At 42.2% G+C, this 22,964-nt stretch overlaps 1 protein-coding gene across 2 annotated transcripts in view; it reads right to left on the reverse strand.

The window, feature by feature from the left end:
• HSPBAP1 (HSPB1 associated protein 1) overlaps nt 1-22,964 on the reverse strand; it is an 87,708-nt gene that overhangs the window by 56,289 nt on the left and 8,455 nt on the right. For both annotated transcript variants that reach the window (XM_084643545.1, XM_084643546.1), the window contains exon 2: nt 969-1,154. In XM_084643545.1, the coding sequence (XP_084499671.1) occupies nt 969-1,154 (186 nt within the window). The remainder of the gene's footprint in view (nt 1-968; nt 1,155-22,964) is intronic.

The following is a 22,964-nucleotide window of genomic DNA, read 5'->3' on the forward strand; positions in this document are numbered from 1 at the left end:
GCCTTCTACTGGATAGACTCAGAGCTGTTCAATAATGTCCTGTCTGGACCCGAATGTAACCACAGACAGTAGCCTCTAAAAGGCTGCTTCATTCCACCCCTCCTTCACACACAGGGATAGAGCTTTGGTTCTGCCCTTCCAACACAATGGCTAGTGCAGCTGCACCTCTGAGCTGGGGGTGTGCCCTGGAGCAGATGTAGGGATGGAGCAAAGTATATCCCAACCTCCTGAGCAGGGAGAAAGTAGGAGGCAGGCTGTGGCTTTGACTCACAATCTACTTTTCAGTCTGCTGTTGAGGCAGGGTATACATGGGGCTTTCGGCAAAGCCACAATTAACCCAAGTCATATTCTTAAAGTGGGAGGTTGCGTTTCTATGCTGTCTTGAAGCTCAGAGTGGCTATGACAAATGCTTTTATTAACACTTTGTACTTCTATAGCATCTTTTATCAGAGTATCTCAAAATGTTTTAACAAACAGTAATTAAACTCCCCATAAAACAGATGAGGATTATCTGCATTTTACAGATGAAGAAACAGATTGGTTAATGGCATGATTTTCAAATATGCTCAGCCCAGCAACTCCTATGGGGATGGGAGTACAGATGCTCAGCACCTCTGAACATCTAAATCATCTTCTACAATCTAAATCATCTAAGTGATTTAAGGATGACAACACAGCAACTATGTAACAGAGCAAGGAAAGGAAACCAGAATTTATGATTCTCAGAAGTCAGCTCTAACCATTAGACTTACTGATCCAAATGTTAAAAAGGAAAAAAAGAGCCGGTGAGAGAGAAAGATGAGACATCACTGGGTAAAACAAACCTCCCATTTCATTGCTCTCACCCACAATCTTTGTTATATGTAATGTACTGTGAAAAGAACATTTGGCACGAAAGCATTGCAGAGGATTAAGGAGGATATTAAACAGAATTTCTAAATGTAACCTAATGCCATCTAAAATCCTACCTGTGTCCGTTTTCTTCATTCCCATCCTAAACTGTATTTTCTTTCCATCCAACACCTCAGAAAGATATTTAGCATTCCAATGTAATGCTGGCCAATCAAAAACCATGTTACAAAACACTGCAGGTTGTTGTAGAGACATCACAATTTCCTTGGCTTTCTCTGGAGTAAAAGGTTTCACGTTTTCACCTTTGGAAAGAAACAAATAGTTGTAGAGAGATTATTTCACACTGTGTGGAAAAAACGCCCACAAATTATTAATAGCTCCCTCGACGATGGTTGATTTTTTCCATGTACTTGTTATATTTGTTTAATGAAAATTCTATTGCAATTCTAGAGAGGTCATTCCCTATCCTAAAATTAGAATTTAAAGAGGCACATTTACACCCAGAATACAAAACACTGGTAAATATTTATGATTTTCAGTTCCCTAACGTAGAAGGTAGCCCAGTGGTTTAGAATTACTCTGACAATTAAGAGCTTTGTGATTAATGTCCAAAGTTTAGAGAATATAAATTTAATGACTGACATTCCTTCTGTGCAGGGTTCCTTCTGAAAAGTGCAGCGTACCATCAGAGATGGCACACAGAGTGCCTAATGCATCTGATTTTAACCAATGAATTAAACATTCCTTGCAGTGCAATCACAACAGCAGATATCTCAAAAGATAGATATAGATCTATTTTAAATTATTTTCACCTACAGGTTTTTAAAAGACAAAAATTGTGCCAATCCAAGGACTATGCTAATCCCAGATTTCAATTTAGTCCTGAGTTGTGGAAAGATTTATATGACCCACTGAAACTGTCAAGCTGAAAAGTTGGCAACCTTTTATAAACTCGGCAGTTTCACAACAACTTCACTTTCGGGATGTGTTGAGAGGGAAAGTTTCTTTAAAAAAAAAAGATAACAGCTCCACAGCTCTGGGGCAGTGGACTACATCTCTGGATCATAAAAATTATAAATTCATTACTCTAACTTCTATTAAAATTAACTCATCCAGAATTTGTATCCACAGAATGCAAAAAATTGAGAAGGACTAATACTTTTGTTTTGTCACACCCAACCCTGCCAATTTCCTCCTCCTCCTTTTTAAAATTATATATGTATAATTTTGGGCCAAATGATGGCCCATGCTGCACAGTGCCTAAGCATGTCATAAAGTGGCCCCTTACTCCCTTGTGCCAATTTCCCCTACCACCACTCCAAGTACGGGAGGGGAAGCAGGATCTGCAGAGCCAGTAGTTCTCCCATCACCACAGGTGTGTGGGAAGGGATGGCGTCTTGGTTCTACACCCTCTGCCCCTCCGGTGTGTTAGGCAGCATAGCTGTGCCAGCATATCAGAAGACGTACCTTGCACTAGGTATAGTCCTAACATAGTGTACTCTCTCTTCAGAGTGGCTGGGAAGGTGACTGTGAATGTGAGTCTTCCTAGTAGGCTGCTCCTAGGGCAGTACGCTATGCTGGCCTTCACTCTAGGTTCATGGCAGTGCCATGAAAGAGCCAATTATTAATTAATGAATAAATACTTTCACTGGTGTAGTGCCTGGAGGTTCCAATCACAGACTGGGTCCCTATTATGCTACGTATGGTACACACATATTTTAAAAGATGATTCCTGCCCCAGTATAAAACAAGAGACAACATGTAGATAAAGCAAAAAGACAGGGGAAGCACAAAGTAACTGAGACAAGTCTGGTTCGTGTAATAAACAAGAGGCCCAGCATACCTAACCATTTAGAAGGCATTTGTAGGTTTGAAGGGGGACAGCGGAGTGGCCTGGGAGATTTTTACAAAGGGCAATTCCCATTTTCAAGGTGTGGCCTGAGGGAAAGCACAAAGATGCCCGATGGAAAACTTGACCAATAAGCAATAAAGGCACGTACTGTGTTACTGTATTTCCCATGGAGTAAGAAGTAAAAGTATCCCATCAGAGGCACTGATACTGAATAATTAACAATAACTACACAAATGATAAAAGTTCATTTTGTAAGTTTTTCTTGGGGAAGAAAAAAGATTAGCAAAGACAAAGTTCCCGGTTCTTGGGGGACATTAGCAGTGGCTAAACTGATGTGGATCTGACTGATAAAACAGAAAAGTAACATTACAAAGATATTGTTTCCAGTGGAAACCAGGATGTCAAAGAATGTAGCTACCTGAATTCAAAGTGCAGACTGCATGATCACCAGCATTAACCAAATGCCAGCTTTCCACCCTGAAAATTATACTGCTGTTGGCAAAGCCAAGAAAACCACAAATGCACTATGGGCTCAATCTTGCAAAGTGCTGAGCAGACTGGCTCCAAGTCAGCAAAGCGCTTAAACATGTGAATAGTTCTATTGAAACCAGTGGGACTGCTTACTTGCTTAAAGTTAAGAATATACTTAAGTGCTCTGCTGGGCTGGGGCCAGAGTGTTCAGTATCTTGTAGAATTAAGCCCTATATAAAAGCGTCCTTGCCTCATATATTATGCTTCATATGAAAACTCTGTTAAGTTTCTTTACTTAGTCTAAGAATTGTCTCTAGAAGTCATGGCATCATTTATTTTAGAAAAACCCAGGGCCCTTGCACTTACCAAATGAGCTGTAGAAGGGATAATGTGATTTGGTTTCATACCATGTAGAAGTGGAATAACATAAGCAAAGATCTGATTTTGTGAGCCACACAAGACTTCCACAGGTTCAGTTTAGACACCCAAGAGAAAGAACAATGTTCGTTACAGAAAATTCTTCAGCATACACAGCAGTTTTAAAAATCAATACATATTTGGAAAATATAAAAATACATTCCTAAATGCTATGAAAAGGCTAATTATGTCTGGCAAGAAACTGGGGTGTTAAAAAAGGAAGAAGAAAAACAGGATGGATTTATTTAAATCAAAGCAATTTAAATCGACAAGTGGAAAGCCTTGAAATCACTGATTTTCATCTGTTCCATTTGTACTCTAGTTAGTTTCTAAATAAAAGTGCATTTTCATTGGTTGATATAACTATTAAAACATGTTGATTTACAACTAAATAGAGCCTTTTCACTAGATTTGGTACATCATTTTGCTACCTAGGAGGGTAAACTGTAACTATATACATTTAGTTAAGCAATTAAATTGCTTAATATTTTCAGATTATTATTAATTGTACATTTTTAATATGTTATAAAATGGTGAATGATATATTATTTACTAGACAGTTAACTTTTTGCTCATGATATGTGCCAAGTTGCATTAGGATGGTAACTGAAATTTAATTAAACCCACAAAACAGCATAGATTTTTTATCCAACAAAACAATGTTAAATGTTATGGATACATTAATTTCTTTTATCAAAACATGTTTCACATTTACAAGTAAATGATTTATTAAACAGAGGGATTAACTGTTGTCACTGAATTAAACTGATTACTTCAGGTCAGCCTGGGAAAATTTTCAAATATGCTTACGTGAAAGTGACAGAAGCTTAACTTCCTACTCAGCTAAGTCTATTGAAAATGATACATTCTCCTAAATTACTTAGGCTGACCTATTGTGCCTTATTTATAAATCTAGACCTCAAAAGTTAGCCATTTCCTCCTGATGCTTTCTTTCTATAGGAAACCAGCCTTTAACTCAACAATGGATTCAGCATATTTATTTTTTATTTAAATGTTTTAAGAGATTACAATATATTTAAGCCTTATCATATTTTGTATTAAATTCAGATTTTATTTTAAACAGGTTTATTTTTAAAAAGAAAAAAATAATGTAATTAACAAAATAAAATGCCAATTTAAATAAAAAATATTTTTCAAAAAATCATTGATTTTTATCCACCTGGGGAAAAATGAATAAATTCAATTTCTTCTTACAGTAGAGTTTAGACCAGTGGTTCTCAAATTTATGTAATGGTAATCCCTTTCACAAAGCAAGCCTCTGAGTGCGACCCCCCCCTTTATTAATTAAAAACATATTTTTTATATTTAATACTACTATAAATGCTGGAGGTGAAGTGGGGTTTGGGGGTGGAGGCTGACAGCTCACGACTCCCCATGTAATAACCTCACAACCCCCTGCAAGGGGAATAAATTAAGTATTTGTATTTTATGGAAGCACTGGTTCCTACTCCCACAGAAGCACTAAGGCTGGAACCATCAAAGGAGACTAAGGGAGTTCAGTCCCTAAATCTCAATGAAAGTTGAATTCCTAACTGCCTTTAGCTCTTACGAAAATTCCAGCATGTAAAGTTTTAACAATAAACCAAAGGCCTCTCCGTTCACTCATTTTAAATAAAACTAATATTTTTAAAGATGGCTGCTATTTCTTAATTCAGGAGGTTTTTATAAGCTCTCCTCTTATAAGAAAAACAAAAGTTGACATGCCATTGCTGAGAGAGAGAGAAGGTGAAGATAAGTCCTGGCCTTCAGCCTCACACACTCCACTACATTAATACCCAAGCATATGGAGGTCTTATGGGGACCATATGCCGTGCCATATGTTGTCCCTTACACCAAGAAGCAGCAGCTATGGGTTACCAAGCAATAGATTAATACACATGGAAAAAGCAAGTTCAGGAAAAGTGTTCATCTGGGAGCATGACAGCAGATACTGGTGCGGTCACAAGCAAGCTGGCTTTCTGGTATGATTAACAGATGTTTTAACTCAGCATGTTTTTGCTGTGACACTAGGTCCAAGATTAAGGGCGAAGCTCAGACATTGCTGGGGGGACAGAGAGAACTTTGGGAGGAGAGACCTTTTAAAAAATTATACCACCCTAAACTGATGATTCCTGGTGCAATTCATTGTGATATAAAGCAGAGTTAGCCTTCCATGACTAGGCAGCTGTGCTGCTCGTATTTGTCTTTCAGCTTTTCAAACATACAGTAAAATAAAATTACTTCTAGTTAGGCTAAGTTTATCACCACACAGCTGTTCTTCTGCCTGGTCTGATTTTAAAAAGCCAGTAAAAGCCTGCAAAGTTTCATTTTTAACCATATAAATCCAAAGAAACAAACAATTTATGGCAGTTTTCTTGCTTGTAGGAATTTTTAAAATTGCATTTTAATGTGGAAACAGCAGTTATATTGTATAGGTTAAGGTGCTCAACTGTTGGGGTGTACTACAGAAGCCCGTCTGTTTATAAAAAGAAAAGGAGTACTTGTGGCACCTTAGAGACTAACCAATTTATTTGAGCATAAGCTTTCGTGAGCTACAGCTCACTTCATCGGATGCATACCGTGGAAACTACAGCAGACTTTATATATACACAGAGAATATGAAACAATACCTCCTCCCACCCCACTGTCCTGCTGGTAATAGCTTATCTAAAGTGATCATCAGGTGGGCCATTTCCAGCACAAATCCAGGTTTTCTCACCCTCCACCCCCCCCACAAATTCACTCTCCTGCTGGTGATAGCCCATCCAAAGTGACAACTCTTTACACTATCACCAGCAGGAGAGTGAATTTGTGTGGGGGGGGTGGAGGGTGAGAAAACCTGGATTTGTGCTGGAAATGGCCCACCTGATGATCACTTTAGATAAGCTATTACCAGCAGGACAGTGGGGTGGGAGGAGGTATTGTTTCATATTCTCTGTGTATATATAAAGTCTGCTGTAGTTTCCACGGTATGCATCCGATGAAGTGAGCTGTAGCTCACGAAAGCTTATGCTCAAATAAATTGGTTAGTCTCTAAGGTGCCACAAGTACTCCTTTTCTTTTTGCGAATACAGACTAACACGGCTGTTACTCTGAAACCCGTCTGTTTATAGAGACTTTCCCTGAAAGGGTGGGAAGGTTCATTACAGCGTCCATTCAGCCAACTGTGATTCTGGGAGTTTTTCTAAACTGATCTATACATATACTTTGTGCTTTAGCAAGGTGCATTTTAAAAATCTAAACAAATACTTTCTCCTAGAAAGCTTTGGGCTTGAGTCATAGAGAGTTTGTACTCATGCCAAATAAAAACAGAGACCAACTAAAAATCCTTTCTTCTTTCAATTACTCTAGTTTCTCTTGTGATGTCAAAATCACACACCTTCTCCAGTCCTACTGGCATATTTTATTGCAAAATTTAAAATATAATAAAATAAGTTAAAGGTAAATTTCAAAAAGTCCACCCTGATAGGGTTCTAATTGTTCCTTACTTCAACTTCATATATACAACATACAATTTATACAATTATAAATATAATTGTAAAGGATATTTTTGGCAAACATCTTTATCTGCCTGCAATTGATTAGATAAAATAATGTATGATAGGATAGGTCCATCAATACCTATTAGCCAAGACGGTCAGAGATGCAACCCCATGCTCTGGGTGTCCCCAGCCTCTGACTGCCAGAAGGTGGGAGTGTATGATAGGGGATGGATCACTCAGTGATTGCCTGTTGTGTTCACTTCCTCTGAAGCTCCTTGCATAGGCCACTGTTGGAAGACAGAATATTGGGCTAGATGGACCACTCCTCTGACCCAGTATGGCCGTTCTTAGGATAGAAATAGCAGAGATAGTATATGAAATATGGTATTTTTTTGGAAAAATTTTAAAAGTATATAGTAGTAAAAAAGGGAATGCTAATTTTATTGGGAAGACAAATAGGGGATTTCAGTAGGTTTTATACTAAGAATTTTTACATGTCTTGATTCAGTTTTCTGTACTCCCCAGTGACTACAGTCACACTGCAAGCCTTTGGAGTACAACCCCCCCCCCAATTCCTAATATATAATCTTTTCCTTAATCATTTTTATATTTCCTCTGAAAATGACCTCACAAGTTTGGCTTCCATGACTCACTATCCTCTAGTCTGGAAGTGTGTGCGTGCAGTTCCTTTTGTTTCAAAGATCTGGTACTCTCAAACACCTGAAAGTTAGCAGCTGTCCTCCCACTTCATAGCACTAAGCAGTAATAAAACTGGCGTATAGTAAACTATGGGAAAAGTACAGGTGTGTGGTCAAGTCTAGGTGAAGGGAACATGATGATTAAGAGTAACTGAGATCTAGGGATGCCAGGTAGATCCTGGGATTGACTGCCAATATGACTGTCTTGAAGCCATCACCTTCAGCCCCCAACTAAAACTTCTCCAGCGCATCATCAAGGATTTACAACCTATCTTGAAGGACGATCCCTCACTCACACAGATCTTGGGAGACAGGCCAGTCCTCACTTAGAGACAGCCCCCCAACCTGAAGCAAATACTCACCAGCAACCACACACCACACCACAGAAACACTAACCCAGGAAACAATCCTTGCAACAAAGCCCGTTGCCAACTGTGTCCACATATCTGTTCAAGGGACACCATCATAGAACCTAATCACATCAGTCACACCATCAAGGGCTCGTTCACCTGCACATCTACCAATGTGATATATGCCATCATGTGCCAGCAATGCACCTCTGCCATGTACATTGGCCAAAATGGACAGTCTCTGCACCAAAGAATAAACGGATACAAATCAGACGTCAAGAATTTAAACATTCAAAAACCAGTCGGAGAACACTTCAACCTCCCTGGACAATCAATTACAGATCTAAAAATCGCAATTCTTCAACAAAAAACTTCAAAAACAGACTCCAACAAGAAACTGCAGAACTGGAATTAATTTGCAAACTAGACACCATTAAATTAGGCTTGAATAAAGACTGGGAGTGGATGGGTCATTACACAAACTAAAAATTATTTCCCTATGCTAATTTTTCCCCTACTGTTACTCACACCTTCTTGTCAATTGTTTGAAATGGGCCATCCTGATTATCACTACAAAAGTTTCTCTCTCTCCTGCTGATAATAGCCCACCTAAATTGATTAGTCTCATTAGAGTTGGTATGGCAACACCCATTTTTTTCATGTTCTCTGTATCTATCTATCTTCCTACTGTATTTTCCACTGCATGGATCTGATGAAGTGGGTTTTAGCCCATGAAAGCTTATGCCCAAATAAATATGTTAGCCTCTAAGGTGCCACAAGTACTCCTCGTTCTTTTTGCTGATACAGACTAAGCCCTAGTCTACACTAGGACTTTAACGCTGCTAAATTCGACCTAAATCGATGTAAACCTGCACCCGTCCACACAATGAAGCCCTTTATTTCGATTTCCTTACTCCACCCCGACCAGTGGATTAGCGCTTAAATCGACGTTGCCAGCTCGAATTTGGGGTACTGTGGACACAATTCGATGGTATTGGCCTCCGGGAGTTATCCCAGAGTGCTCCATTCTGACCGCTCTGGACAGCACTCTCAACTCAGATGCACTGGCCAGGTAGACAGGAAAAGAACCGCGAACTTTTGAATCTCATTTCCTGTTTGGCCAGCGTGGCAAGCTGCAGGTGACCATGCAGAGCTCATCAGCACAGGTGACCATGATGGAGTCCCAGAATCGCAAAAGAGCTCCAGCATGGACCAAACGGGAGGTACGGGATCTGATCGCTGTTTGGGGAGAGGAATCCGTGCTATCAGAACTCCGTTCCAGTTTTCGAAATGCCAAAACCTTTGTCAAAATCTCCCAGGGCATGAAGGACAGAGGCCATAACAGGGACCCGAAGCAGTGCTGCGTGAAACTGAAGGAGCTGAGGCAAGCCTACCAGAAAACCAGAGAGGCGAACGGCCGCTCCGGGTCAGAGCCCCAAACATGCCGCTTCTATGATGAGCTGCATGCCATTTTAGGGGGTTCAGCCACCACTACCCCAGCCATGTTGTTTGACTCCTTCAATGGAGATGGAGGCAATAGGGAAGCAGGTTTTGGGGACAAAGAAGAAGATGATGATGATGAGGTTATAGATAGCTCACAGCAAGCAAGTGGAGAAACCGGTTTTCCCGACAGCCAGGAACTGTTTCTCACCCTGGACCTGGAGCCAGTACCCCCCCGAACCCACTCAAGGCTGCTTCCTGGACCCAGCAGGCGGAGAAGGGACCTCTGGTGAGTGTACCTTTTAAAATGCTATACATGGTTTAAAAGCAAGCATGTGAAAGGATTACTTTGCCCTGGCATTCGCAGTTATCCTAGATGTAGTCCTAAAGCCTTTGCAAAAGGTTTCTGGGGAGGGCAGCCTTATTGCGTCCTTCATGGTAGGACACTTTACCACTCCAGGCCAGTAACACGTACTCAGGAATCATTGTAGAACAAAGCATTGCAGTGTATGTTTGCTGGCATTCAAACAACATCCGTTCTTTATCTCTCTGTGTTATCCTCAGGAGAGAGATATAATTCATGGTCACCTGGTTGAAATAGAGTGCTTTTCTTCAGGGGACACTCAGAGGAGCCCATTCCTGCTGGGCTGTTTGCCTGTGGCTAAACAGAAATGTTCTCCACTGTTAGCCACAGGGAGGGGGGAAGGTTGAGGGGGTAGTCACGCGGTGGGGGGAGGCAAAATGCGACCTTGTAACGAAAGCACATGTGCTATGTATGTAATGTTAACAGCAAGGTTTACCCTGAAAGAGTGTAGCCACTGTTTTATAAAATGTGTCTTTTTAAATACCGCTGTCCCTTTTTTTCTCTCCACCAGCTGCATGTGTTTCAATGATCACAGGATCTTCTCCTTCCCAGAGGCTAGTGAAGCTCAGAAAGAAAAAAAAAAAACGCACTTGCGATGAAATGTTCTCCGAGCTCATGCTGTCCTCCCACACTGACAGAGCACAGACGAATGCGTGGAGGCAAATAATGTCAGAGTGCAGGAAAGCACAAAATGACCGGGAGGAGAGGTGGAGGGCTGAAGAGAGTAAGTGGCGGGCTGAAGAGAGTAAGTGGCGGGCTGAAGAGAGGGCTGAAGCTCAAATGTGGCGGCAGCGTGATGAGAGGAGGCAGGATTCAATGCTGAGGCTGCTGCAGGACCAAACCAGTATGCTCCAGTGTATGGTTGAGCGGCAGCAAAGGCAGCTGGAGCACAGACTGCCACTGCAGCCCCTCTGTAACCAACCGCCCTCCTCCCCAAGTTCCATAGCCTCCACACCCAGACGCCCAAGAACGCGGTGGGGGGGCCTCCAGCCAACCAGCCACTCCACCACAGAGGATTGCCTAAAAAAAAGAAGGCTGTCATTCAATAAATTTTAAAGTTGTAAACTTTTAAAGTGCTGTGCTTAAAGTGCTGAGTGGCATTTTCCTTCCCTCCTCCACCACCCCTCCTGGGCTACCTTGGTAGTCATCCCCCTATTTGTGTGATGAATGAATAAAGAATGCATGAATGTGAAGCAACAATGACTTTATTGCCTCTGCAAGCGGTGATTGAACGGAGGAGGGGCGGGTGGTTAGTTTACAGGGAAGGAGAGTGAACCAAGGGGCGGGGGGTTTCATCAAGGAGAAACAAACAGAACTTTCACACTGTAGCCTGGCCAGTCATGAAACTGGTTTTCAAAGCTTCTCTGATGCGTACCGCGCCCTCCTGTGCTCTTCTAACCGCCCTGGTGTCTGGCTGCGCGTAACCAGCAGCCAGGCGATTTGCCTCAACCTCCCACCCCGCCATAAACATCTCCCCCTTACTCTCACAGATATTGTGGAGCACACAGCAAGCAGTAATAACAGTGGGAATATTGGTTTCGCTGAGGTCTAAGCGAGTCAGTAAACTGCGCCAGCGCGCCTTTAAACGTCCAAATGCATATTCTACCACCATTCTGCACTTGCTCAGCCTGTAGTTGAACAGCTCCTGACTACTGTCCAGGCTGCCTGTGTATGGCTTCATGAGGCATGGCATTAAGGGGTAGGCTGGGTCCCCAAGGATACATATAGGCATTTCAACATCCCCAACAGTTATTTTCTGGTCTGGGAATAAAGTCCCTTCCTGCAGCTTTTGAAACAGACCAGAGTTCCTGAAGATGCGAGCATCATGCACCTTTCCCGGCCATCCCACGTTGATGTTGGTGAAACGTCCCTTGTGATCCACCAGAGCTTGCAGCACTATCGAAAAGTACCCCTTGCGGTTTATGTACTCGGCGGCTTGGTGCTCCGGTGCCAAGATAGGGATATAGGTTCCGTCTATAGCCCCACCACAGTTAGGGAATCCCATTGCAGCAAAGCCATCCACTATGACCTGCACATTTCCTAGGGTCACTACCCTTGATATCAGCAGATCTTTGATTGCGTGAGCTACTTGCATCACAGCAGCCCCCACAGTAGATTTGCCCACTCCAAATTGATTCCCAACTGACCGGTAGCTGTCTAGCGTTGCAAGCTTCCACAGGGCTATCGCCACTCGCTTCTCATCTGTGAGGGCTGCTCTCATCTTGGTATTCATGCGCCTCAGGGCGGGGGAAAGCAAGTCACAAAGTTCCATGAAAGTGCCCTTACGCATGTGAAAGTTTCGCAGCCACTGGGAATTCGTCCCAGACTTGCAACACTATGCAGTCCCACCAGTCTGTGCTTGTTTCCCGAGCCCAGAATTGGCGTTCCACAACATGAACTTGCCCCATTAGCACCATGATGCATGCATTGGCAGGGCCCATGCTTTCAGAGAAATCTGTGTCCATGTCCTGATCACTCACGTGACCGCGCTGACGTCGCCTCCTCGCCCGGTATCGCTTTGCCAGGTTCTGGTGCTGCATATACTGCTGGATAATGCGTGTGGTGTTTAATGTGCTCCTAATTGCCAAAGTGAGCTGAGCGGCCTCCATGCTTGCCTTGGTATGGCGTCCGCAGAGAAAAAAGGCGCGAAACGATTGTCTGCCGTTGCTTTCACGGAGGGAGGGAGGGAACGGGGGCCTGACGATATGCACCCAGAACCACCCGCGACAATGTTTTAGCCCCATCAGGCATTGGGATCTCAACCCAGAATTCCAATGGGCAGCGGAGACTGCGGGAACTGTGGGATAGCTACTCACAGTGCAACGCTCCGGAAGTCGACTCTAGCCTCGGTACTGTGGAAGTGCTCCGCCGAGTTAATGCACTTAATGCACTCAGAGCATTTTCTGTGGGGACACACACACTCGAATATATAAAACCGATTTCTAAAAAACCGACTTCTACCACTCTGAAACCTGAGGGGTTTTTTCGAGGCTTGTAAACTGCCAGTGCACAAGTCATTCAAATTCAGGATGTCTGTCTGAGTGATAACTTGAGAAGAACAGAGAACAGACTCCTTGGAATTTTCCTTTCCAGAACCCAGAAATTATTACCCCAGCAGCACTCAAGTTGGACATTGTTCAGAAAATCCCCTCTTCTATGGGTTGTTTGGGTTCTTGGATATGGGGCAAAGGAAATGAAGGCTGCAATTAATTCTTTTTCCTTTGGGACTAAAGCTAGCATCCATAGGCTCATGTCAATATGAGCCATAGCCTCTCATCATAGTTAACTCTCCATTAAGATGAGCAGAAGAAGCCAGGAGAAGGGGAAGAAAGCCGCTCGGGTCCCATGGATCAGCTCTTTCAAGCTCCTGCTTCTCCTGTGCAGAAGGACAAAGCGGGGAGAATGATTCGACAACCCAAGATGTCCATAACCGTAGATGATAGCTATCTTGGGGACCACTAGATGGGAATGCTGGGTGTCAGAAAAAGATCTTGTGCCAACTATGTCTTTCAAGGTCTTCCCTACATGGCCATACGACAGCTTATAAAGGCAACAGAGATACAACTTAAGGGAGAATTCTGCCACTCTTACTACATAACAGCCCAGTCTCTTGGCTACCCAGCATCAACAGCGCACTGAGCTTTATCATACCAATACCTTACCTTCAGTTAGAGCAGGGGTGGCCAACCGACAGCTCCGGAGACGCATGCGGTTCTTCAGAAGTTAATAATGTCTCCTTGCATAGGCGCCGACCCAGGAGCTGGAGTCACAGGCGCCAACTTTCCAATGTTCCGGCAGGTGCTGAACCCCCAGCTCTGCCCCAGGCCCTGCTCCCACTCCATCCCTTCCCCCAAGGAGTGGGGGCGGGACCTGGGGCAGAGCAGGGGGTTGAGCACCCAGTAAGTCCAGGGATGCTTGTTTCAAGCTACACATATTGGAGCAACTCATAAGGGTCAGTTTGGACCCACAGGAGGTAATAATGGCAAAAACAGAACCAAAGAAGTCATCTAGTGCCCTCTCAGGCAGGCACCATACTCCTTCATCTGGTGGTAAGAAGAAGGCATCAGTGAGAATGCTGGCACTGACAACCTCAGTGCTGATGGCCTCAACTCTGGAAAGTTGGTGCCTGTGTCTCCTTGAATCCTTGCACAAGCACATGGTGACTAGCTTCCATAGTCATTACATCATGGATCACAGCAAGCACATTACTCAGTTTTGACTCAGAAATGGAAGTGTAAACACTGTGCTGCTGTAGAAATTTTTACCAATATTTTTCTTACACCATCTAACAAGGATTGCCAGAAGTGAAAACGGAAGAGAAATACACAGATGAAAATCGAGGCTAACAGGTGTGGGAGAATAAGTACATTTTCGTTGAACGTAATGAGAAGGCCATGTGTCTTCTTTGCCAGACGTGTATTTCTCAGTTCAAATCTTCAAACTTGCAGTGTGATTTCTCTTTGACCCATGCACACATGGATCAAGAATTCCCACAAGGTTCTGAACTCCACACTTATTTTCCAACTGATAGCAAACTAATGTTAGCCTCCTATTATGTGGCCTGGCACATAGCCCGTGTGAAAAAGCCCAACTCCGAAAGGAAGTTCGTAAAAATGTGCCTAACTGATGCGATTTCAATCCTGTCACCAGAGAACCAGAATCTACAGAAGAAAATTTTGGGTCTGCAGCTTTCACGTCACACAACAGAACGCAGAATCTCTGACCTGAACGGTGAATTGCAACTGCACTCGCAACGTCAGCAGTGGGAATATTTGAACATCGCTTTGGATGAGTCGTGCGATGCTCAGAATAAACCTCAATTATCGGTATTTTCCTGCACTGTGTCTAACGACTGTGTTGTAAGGGAAGAACTCCTCGATATTGTGTCACTAAGACACAGAACTCATGGACGAGATCTAAAGTAGGTGTTGATGCTGGTAATTGTGAAAAACAACTTGCCTTTATAGAAGCTCACTGCCATTGCAACGGACAGAGCTCCATTCATGTGGGAATCTGCGAATGGATGAGTAGGCCTTTGTAGGTCTGACGAGATCTTTCCCGAATTTTGGACATTTCACTGTATTATTCAATTGGGAGCAACTGGTATCTAAGAATCTCAAATTTGATCACGTCATGAAACCTGCCTTGCACATTGTGAATTTCATTCACTCAAATGCACTCAATCACAGACAATTTCAAAATCTAATTGAAGAACTGAATGAAGACTACTCCCTTGCCGATTTGCCACTTCACTGTGCAGTTCAGTGGCTCTCAAGAGGTAAAGTTATTACCTGTTTTTTCGAGCTCCTGGAACCAGTAAAATTGTTTATGGAGGAGAAACACAGAATACAGCCCGAGCTTACAGATCCTGGGTGGGTTCTAGGTTTGGCATTTCTTGCAGACATGCTGCTGCATTTGGATAAACTAAACATGGACTTTCAAGGAAAATTCCAGTTGCTGTCTGATCTAGTGCAAAGTGTATTTGCGTTCATGAACAAACTGCAGTTGTTTCCCAGACAAATGCTTGAGGGAAAGCCGACACACTTTCCCTCAATGTCACAAGTTCAAGCCAGATCAAAAGAAGATGCAGCAGAACCCCTAAAACGTAGCACAACTAGATATGTGACCATAATTAAAGATCTTAAGAACAGTTTTGAAGAAAGATCCCAAGATTTGCAGCAGAAAAGACCTAAATCAGATTTCTGATTGACCCTTTTAGTGCTGAACCCGATTGTCTGAAGACCCCTTTAGTCACTGATGAAGCAATATGGCAGACCGAAATAATAGAACTTTTGGAAGATGACAGATTGAAATCTGTTCAGAAGACAGAGGGGACACTTACTTTCTGAAAATCTGTACCAAAGGATAAATACCCCAACATCAGAGGTGCAGCCCTAAAATTAATTTTGATGTTTGTTTGCCTCGACCTATCTTTATGAGTCTGTTTTCTCGACACTCAAACATGTGAAATCCAAGCACTGATCCATTTTGATAGACAGCCACTTAAGAGAACTGCTGCTTGTGAGCACAACTGAACACAAATCAAACTTCAAGGGAATTGCTGAAAGCAAGGATTGCCAGAAGTCCCACTAAGTAAAAGGGTAAGTTTTTATTATTATTATCGTTAACTATACATTATAAATATATAAGTATATAATTATGTGTGCGCACACACACACATATAATCATTACATATTACTGTGGCCCTTTGGTAATGTACACTGGTAAATTCTGGTTCCTTCTCAGGCTCAGGCTGGCCACTCCTGAATTAGAGCCAATATGTTCTCAAATCTCTCTTTGGAGAGTTGCTGTCTGGATAGGTACTAAAACACCTTTCCCATTCAGTAATAAAGCAGTCTTTGTACAGCAAATAAGCAACTCTTTAATTAAAGCAAAACAAAAACTCCCTACATAATTTTGTCCAGAAAGAAAGAGTGGGTGGGTTAGTTTTTTGGCAAAGGAAAAAAAGTGGCAAGAATTGGCTGGAGCATGAAGCCTCAGAGAATAGTCTTGCAGGAAGCCCCTTTATATTTAGGTAATTTGTATGATTTGGTAAAATCTCCAGGAACAGAGAACTTACTGTATTACATTTATGTATCATTATGGGCCAGAGACTAAGTAATTCCATGGGAGAAGGGGTTCACAGCTTCAGGAATTAAGAAGAGTGGGAAGTGATCAGGCAAATTCACTCAGGCTGTAACCTCCCCAGAGAGATACCCCTAACGTGGACAGGCTCGCATATACTGGTTCAAACTGAATTCTCTAGAGAACCAACAGACAAGGAAAGGACTTTTGGATAAAAAGCCTAAGTTTAAATGGACTTGAGGCCTGCTTTCTGATCCAGCAAACAGACAGGCCTTCTGTCCAAGGGAGGCCTCAATCCTTCCTGGGAAGGGTTGGAAGGACTTGACCTAGTCATGGGGGTGCTTGTTCTGAGCCAAGGTAGTTATGAACTTGTAACAACAGAAATCCCCCCTGGTGGGATCTGAAGGACTGATCACCTGACAGAGCCCTTGTTGGAGTTGGGGGTGGTCTCTGGTTAGTTTGTTAGCATGCGTGCAGGTTCTTTTATTGTTTTAACACATTTTCTCTATAATGCTTTCACCTTAAGAATAAATGTGCTTGCTTAGAAGGAGCTGTGTAGTAACTTATTCCCTATGGGCAATTATGCTGCTTATAGCCTCTGAGGAGAAGGCAAAGCAGGCCTGCTTAGGCGGTCTGATTCGCTGGGAAATTCAGTGTAGGCAGCCTGGAAAAAAACCCAGTGAGGAGGGAGAGAGATGTGACAGTTGGGGAGCTGGAAGTCTGAGAGTAGGTACCCTTGGTGGACCACAGAGGAGGAATACTGGTGCAGTTGCCCTGATCTGTGATACTTGCATGAAGAGTCTTTGAGGGATCAGTCATTTAGGAATCTGTGGCTCCTGAAAGCTCCCTATATTCATCTATGACAGGTTTCAGAGTAGCAGCCGTGTTAGTCTGTATTCGCAAAAAGAAAAGGGGGAGTTGGGGCACCTTAGAGACTAACAAATTTACTTGAGCATAAGCTTTCGTGGCTCACGAAAGCTCACGCTCAAATAAATTTGTTAGTCTAAGGTGCCACAAGTCCTCCTTTTCTTTTTATATTCATTTAATTTATCATTTTGCAGCATTATACCAATCTCCTCCATGGCTTCCTGAAGAGGTGTAGGCAATGAGGGTTGACAGGAGATATGAAGGTAGATTTTTTGCTTCAAGTTTTTGTTACCTCCTTCCTTCCTCTGGGCTGACTACAGCACTGTCAAGAGGGAAAATGCACATCTAAAGGTGCTGTGATAGGATTTGTCAAGCTCTTTCCTGTGTAGCTCTTAACCAGGAGGAGGTCTCTGGTGTAGTCCTCTTCATGCCTCTTGGTAATTAGCAAGCAAAGTAGAATATTCATTTTTCAAAAAGTTCACCCAGGTCAAATTATTTCATTCCTCAGGTGAATTCATAGGCAGCACCATGACACATACAGTATGTTAAGAAGGCTATCTAATCCAGGGAGATGATTATCAGCCAACTGCAAAGAAGTGTAGCCAGTAAATCCTGGCTTGAAGTAGAAGGTAAAACTTCCTAATATTCAGGTCATATCATACCACTTAATAAAATATTTATGTCACATTAAGCTTTCACACAAAAATATAATTGTTTCTGTCATGTGAAAACAGGACAAAAGATCAGGTTTAAAAAGGCAAAATTGTCTTAATCATGTACTACTTCATTTAAATTGTTTTATACTCCCTGGTGCCTGTCAGTTGTTGTAAATGAATGTAGTAATTTTTTGCTTTATTAACTGTGTGGCTGTGAGGTATGGATAAATACTTCTTGCTTAGAACTGCAGGTATCTAACATGAAATCTTATTTTCAATGCAGTAAAACAAGTCATTCCTCTAAATTTTTATTCTTTATCTCCAAGTAGGCGCAATTCTATAATACATGTGCTCATGTGAGTAAAGTTAAGCATATACTTGTAAGATCAAGGCCTTAATGATTGTGAATAACTTATTAAGACTGTCAGTTGACGCAAGATATGCCACCTGCTGCTTTTAAAAAGAAAAGTTCCTTTCCTCTAATACCTCTGGTTTACCTTCAGTTTTACTTAAACTCATTCCTAATTGCCAAACTCTACACTGATTTATACCCTGTGCAAACTCCCCACATTGCATCGTGTGTAAATCAGTGCACAATTTGGTCTTTGATAATTAAAAGTAAAATTTATACAAAGGAAACAAAATGCCAACAACACATCTTGGACATAGTACGCCACAACCCACGGGGGAAGCGGAGAGTGGAGATGCATGTTCCCTTTAAAGAGAGTAAACACTGGGTCTTCTACTGCCCAACTGTAATCTGATTACAAAAGAGACAAGAGTATTAGCAAACTAATTTTTTCTATCAGGCCCAACAAGTGATGTATCTTCACAACACAAAAGGTGAATGAATACTTTGTCCCACTTTTTGACTTTTCACAAGACATGTTTAGAAGCCAACCAAGAATTGTACTTTGTCAAGTTTCAACTCAAATTCAATGACTGCAAGAAATTATATGATTTGGCACCGATGTTTTGTATTGTTTGGAATGGCACTTCATTGTTATTTTGGAACGTAACAGCAATCTGCTAATTGAAAAGCCAATCACCTTTACAAGAGGTGTTTTAATATACAACAATGGATCCAGATTTTAATACTGTGGGGGAGGTGAAAGGGTAGTGATGATTTCAGACATTCACTTTCCAGTCTCTCTGTGCTGCCAAGAGAAAGATCAATTCTCAATTTCTGATTTAAAATTTATTCTGAATACTGTGCAGGGTTTGGGAATAAAAAGTTTAACACAGCAGGGATCTGCAGAAAAGTGGGTTTGATTAAAGTTGTTCAGAAGTTAAAATGTACAGTCATTAAAAAGTTAAATGTGCTGTCATTAACGTAGAATAATGTAGCAAATTACAAGAATTCATTAGCGAACAGTAGTTGTCTCCTGCCAATGTACCCTGCTGTTTAAATAATGGACTTTAATTGAGAGGGTTTAGAATTATTTTCTAAAGGAAGGAGAATAAGTTCTATTGAAAATATTTGTAGAATAACCCCCATCACACTGTTTTGCTTGCAAATGTGTAAGAATTTATCATCCTAACTTCTTATAAAGAGAAAAAAATTATAGAGTCAAAGGACAACCCCAGGTATTTTGAATACAGTACTCTGGAAGTGCCAACCCATTCAAGTCAACAAACCTCCATCTTCCTAAGTGCTTGGCAATCAGGGGAGGGCGGTTAAGAAGGGGAGGATCCTAAAACCTTCAAAACCAAAAGTAAATGTAATGATCTCGGCAGGGGCTTATAATTAAAAATTTTCTCAATTACAGCCACAAGGTAAGTTTTATTTTTTGAAATTGTTACAGTAATCTGCATGTGATTACACTGGTCTGCAAAACTACAAACTATTTTATGGCAATAGGAGGCATTTAAATGTATATTGATCAGATTTCAGGGCAGTACATGCGTGTTTAGATATGACTTCTCTGAGCATCAATGAGAGTTCAGTGATTAAACTGCCACTGATCCCTGCTATTCGTGGAGGAGTAGCAGAAGAGAGAAGAAATAGACCCCACTCACTACCAACAGCATCCTTGAAGAATCCTGGTAATAGCAAAGGAGTAATCAGTCTGCAAGTTATGCTGATGCCGAGCCTGATGCCATACATCACCTTACCTAGTTTGTTTTTCTTTCCTTGAAAAGTGATTCAAGTCATTAACTGAGAAACCAGCTTTGTGCTCAAACTGCACTTTCATTGTTGCAGAGGAGAGGATACAGCTCCAGACTTCATATGGGGCATGCTCATTTGGTCTAAAGAAGGACAGCATTCAACAGATTTTTTGGTAACCTTTGTAGATTTCTGCTTATTGGCCTTAGCAGAGTTATGGGAAACAGAATGTTTAGAGGATCTGCAGAACTCACTGGACAAATGAATATTTATTTTTTAGAGGGTGTAAAGTGTGTGGGGGAGGCTGTGCTTTTTCTTTCTTTGCCTGCCACAAATCCACACCTTTGTCCTTTGGCACATAAATTACACACACTTACCCTGCTGCGAGAGTGATTTAGCAGCAAAGTACCACCTTTCAAGTGCTTCAGCAGCACTTATGTACTCCAATCACAACCCGTATCTACTTTCTTCACAAGTACAGGGAATTTAATGCAAAGACTAATGTTACTACAATGGCACAGTAGAAAAAACTGAGAATTCACAAGTCAGGATATTTAAACACTCATTTTTCAAACTGACCAACAAAACTAAAAACAACCGACAAAATCCCACCCCACCACACGCTGGGGCCACATTGTACATACAAAATGTTTTCTATTTTTTGCTTTATTTGTTAATGGTCAATTTTAATATTACTGTAAGTTATTCAGTGCATTCTATAAGATGCACTGACATTTGTAGTCATGTAGGACCTGACGGATGTCACTGTATTGTTCAACATAGTCAGAACTTCAGGACAATAGCAGAGAGAGAGAGAATGTAGATCTTTCTGGTCAAAAGGGAATACTCCCTTTAGCCAGTAACAGTGTACAGCCTATAACATTGTTTCTCAACCCATTGGTTGCAACCCAAAATTGAGTCAGCAGAATGCGTCAAGGGGTTGTGTGGAAGTCCCGGTGGGGGAGGGGGAAATCAAGTCCCTCACCAAGGGAGTGGGAGGCCCCGAGAGGGGGTCAGGTTCTGCCCCCAGGGTGTGTGCGGAAGGGTTGCAGAACTCACCCTACACTCACCCTGCAGCACCGGCTCCTGCAGCTCTGGTCCCACAGTGCTGGCGGGGCTTGGCTCCCCTCTCCATGCACTGTGAGATTGCAGCGCCACTCAGGTATGGCCTAGCCACCCCTTCATCATGATGATGGAGGGCCAGTCAGGTCAAGTTTGAGTGTCGCTGTGACCTGATGTGCCAGGTCACAACTTTACTCTCCAAATTTGGCCTGGCCAGACCCTCATTAGGGAGGTTGGGCCAAGCCTGATCAACGCTACAACCCCAGAGATTGCAATGGCCAGAGCAGGGAGCTGAGCCCAGCCCCAGAGGACAGGAGCCGCTGCAATGGTATGCATGGTTGTGACATACCAGGGTACAATCCAGACTAACGAGTAGCTGTGTCACCCCTGCCCTGTAACCTGGGGTACCCTTTGCAATGCCTTGCTGCTCACCAACAGCTTCCAGCATGTAAGTCACTCCCAACTCTGCCTGTGTGTGTGCTTCCGCCAATCAGTCACCCCTTTGCTGTTACCAGCCTTAAAGACTGCCCCAGGGTGGCCCTAGAAATGTATGTGCTGTACTGCCCAGCCTTCTCCTGGACAGTACTAATATTGAGTCCATTATTCCTTTAAGGGAATAATTCAGTTTGTTACCCAGCTACTTCAACCTGAACACACAGGATTAGATAAAACAGTAACACTAGTTTATTAACTACAAAGAGAGAGATTTTAAATGATTACAAGTAATGAAGCATAAAAGTCAGAAATGAACTCCCCCCAGAGTTCAATGTCTACTTCCTTTATCTCTTTGGGTCTAGTGAATGTGATGGGCAGGGAGAGAGAGAGGTGCGCCTTTGGGTGTTTGTCCCTCCTTTTAATAGTTTCAGTCCCCCTCTTGAAAAACATTTCCAGCTGAGAACCAGGAGTCAGAGAGTTTATGTGGACAGATATTCCCTGCTGGGTTTTTTCACCTGTTTGAACTTCCTTTGTCTTCCCTTCCTGCTTGATGACTGTGTTGACTGCTTAAATTAAAATTAAGCAGAGCACACATTGCTTTGTTTAGGACAGACCTGTTTGCCAACTTGTGTTTGGGCAGGGCTGTGGAGTTTGGAAAATGTGTTAATAACACCATACAGGGGAATCTTATAATTTCACATACAATGTTACCATACATATTTTACCAGGACAGTACTGACCAGCAAATTATGAATTTTCAAAGGATACCTTAGAAGGCATACTTTGTACAAAGATTATTACAATAGTGTGTCGGGTGTGAATATAGGAGTGTACTCCGTCATAATGGTGTACTTATTCTGTTGTTATTCAATACTTATTACATTAACATCTATATACAGTGGGTAAGAAATATTTAGCAAGCTAGGTTTCAGAGTAGCAACTGTGTTAGTCTGTATCTGAAAAAAGAAAAGGAGGACTTGTGGCACCTTAGAGACTAACACATTTATTTGAGCATAAGCTTTCGTGAGCTACAGCTCGCTTCATCGGATGCATTCGATGAAGTGAGCTGCTGCTCACGAAAGCTAATGCTCAAATAAATGTGTTAGTCTCTAAGGTGCCACAAGTCCTCCTTTTCTTTTTTTTTTTTTTTAGCAAGCTTGGTATTTTTTGCATTAAAGCTATTTACTGGGTCACAACAGGTGATCAAGGTTTACAAATGGGTCCTAAGCCCCAAAAGAGTGAGAACCATAGGCCTGTAATACAATTGAGCAGTTCTTCTATCCAGTAGGGGGCCATGGCTCACATATGCAATACCTAGTATAAATA

This window comes from Lepidochelys olivacea, assembly GCF_965140295.1.
Source record: "Lepidochelys olivacea isolate rLepOli2 genome assembly, chromosome: 11".
Taxonomy (NCBI): Eukaryota; Metazoa; Chordata; order Testudines; family Cheloniidae; genus Lepidochelys; species Lepidochelys olivacea.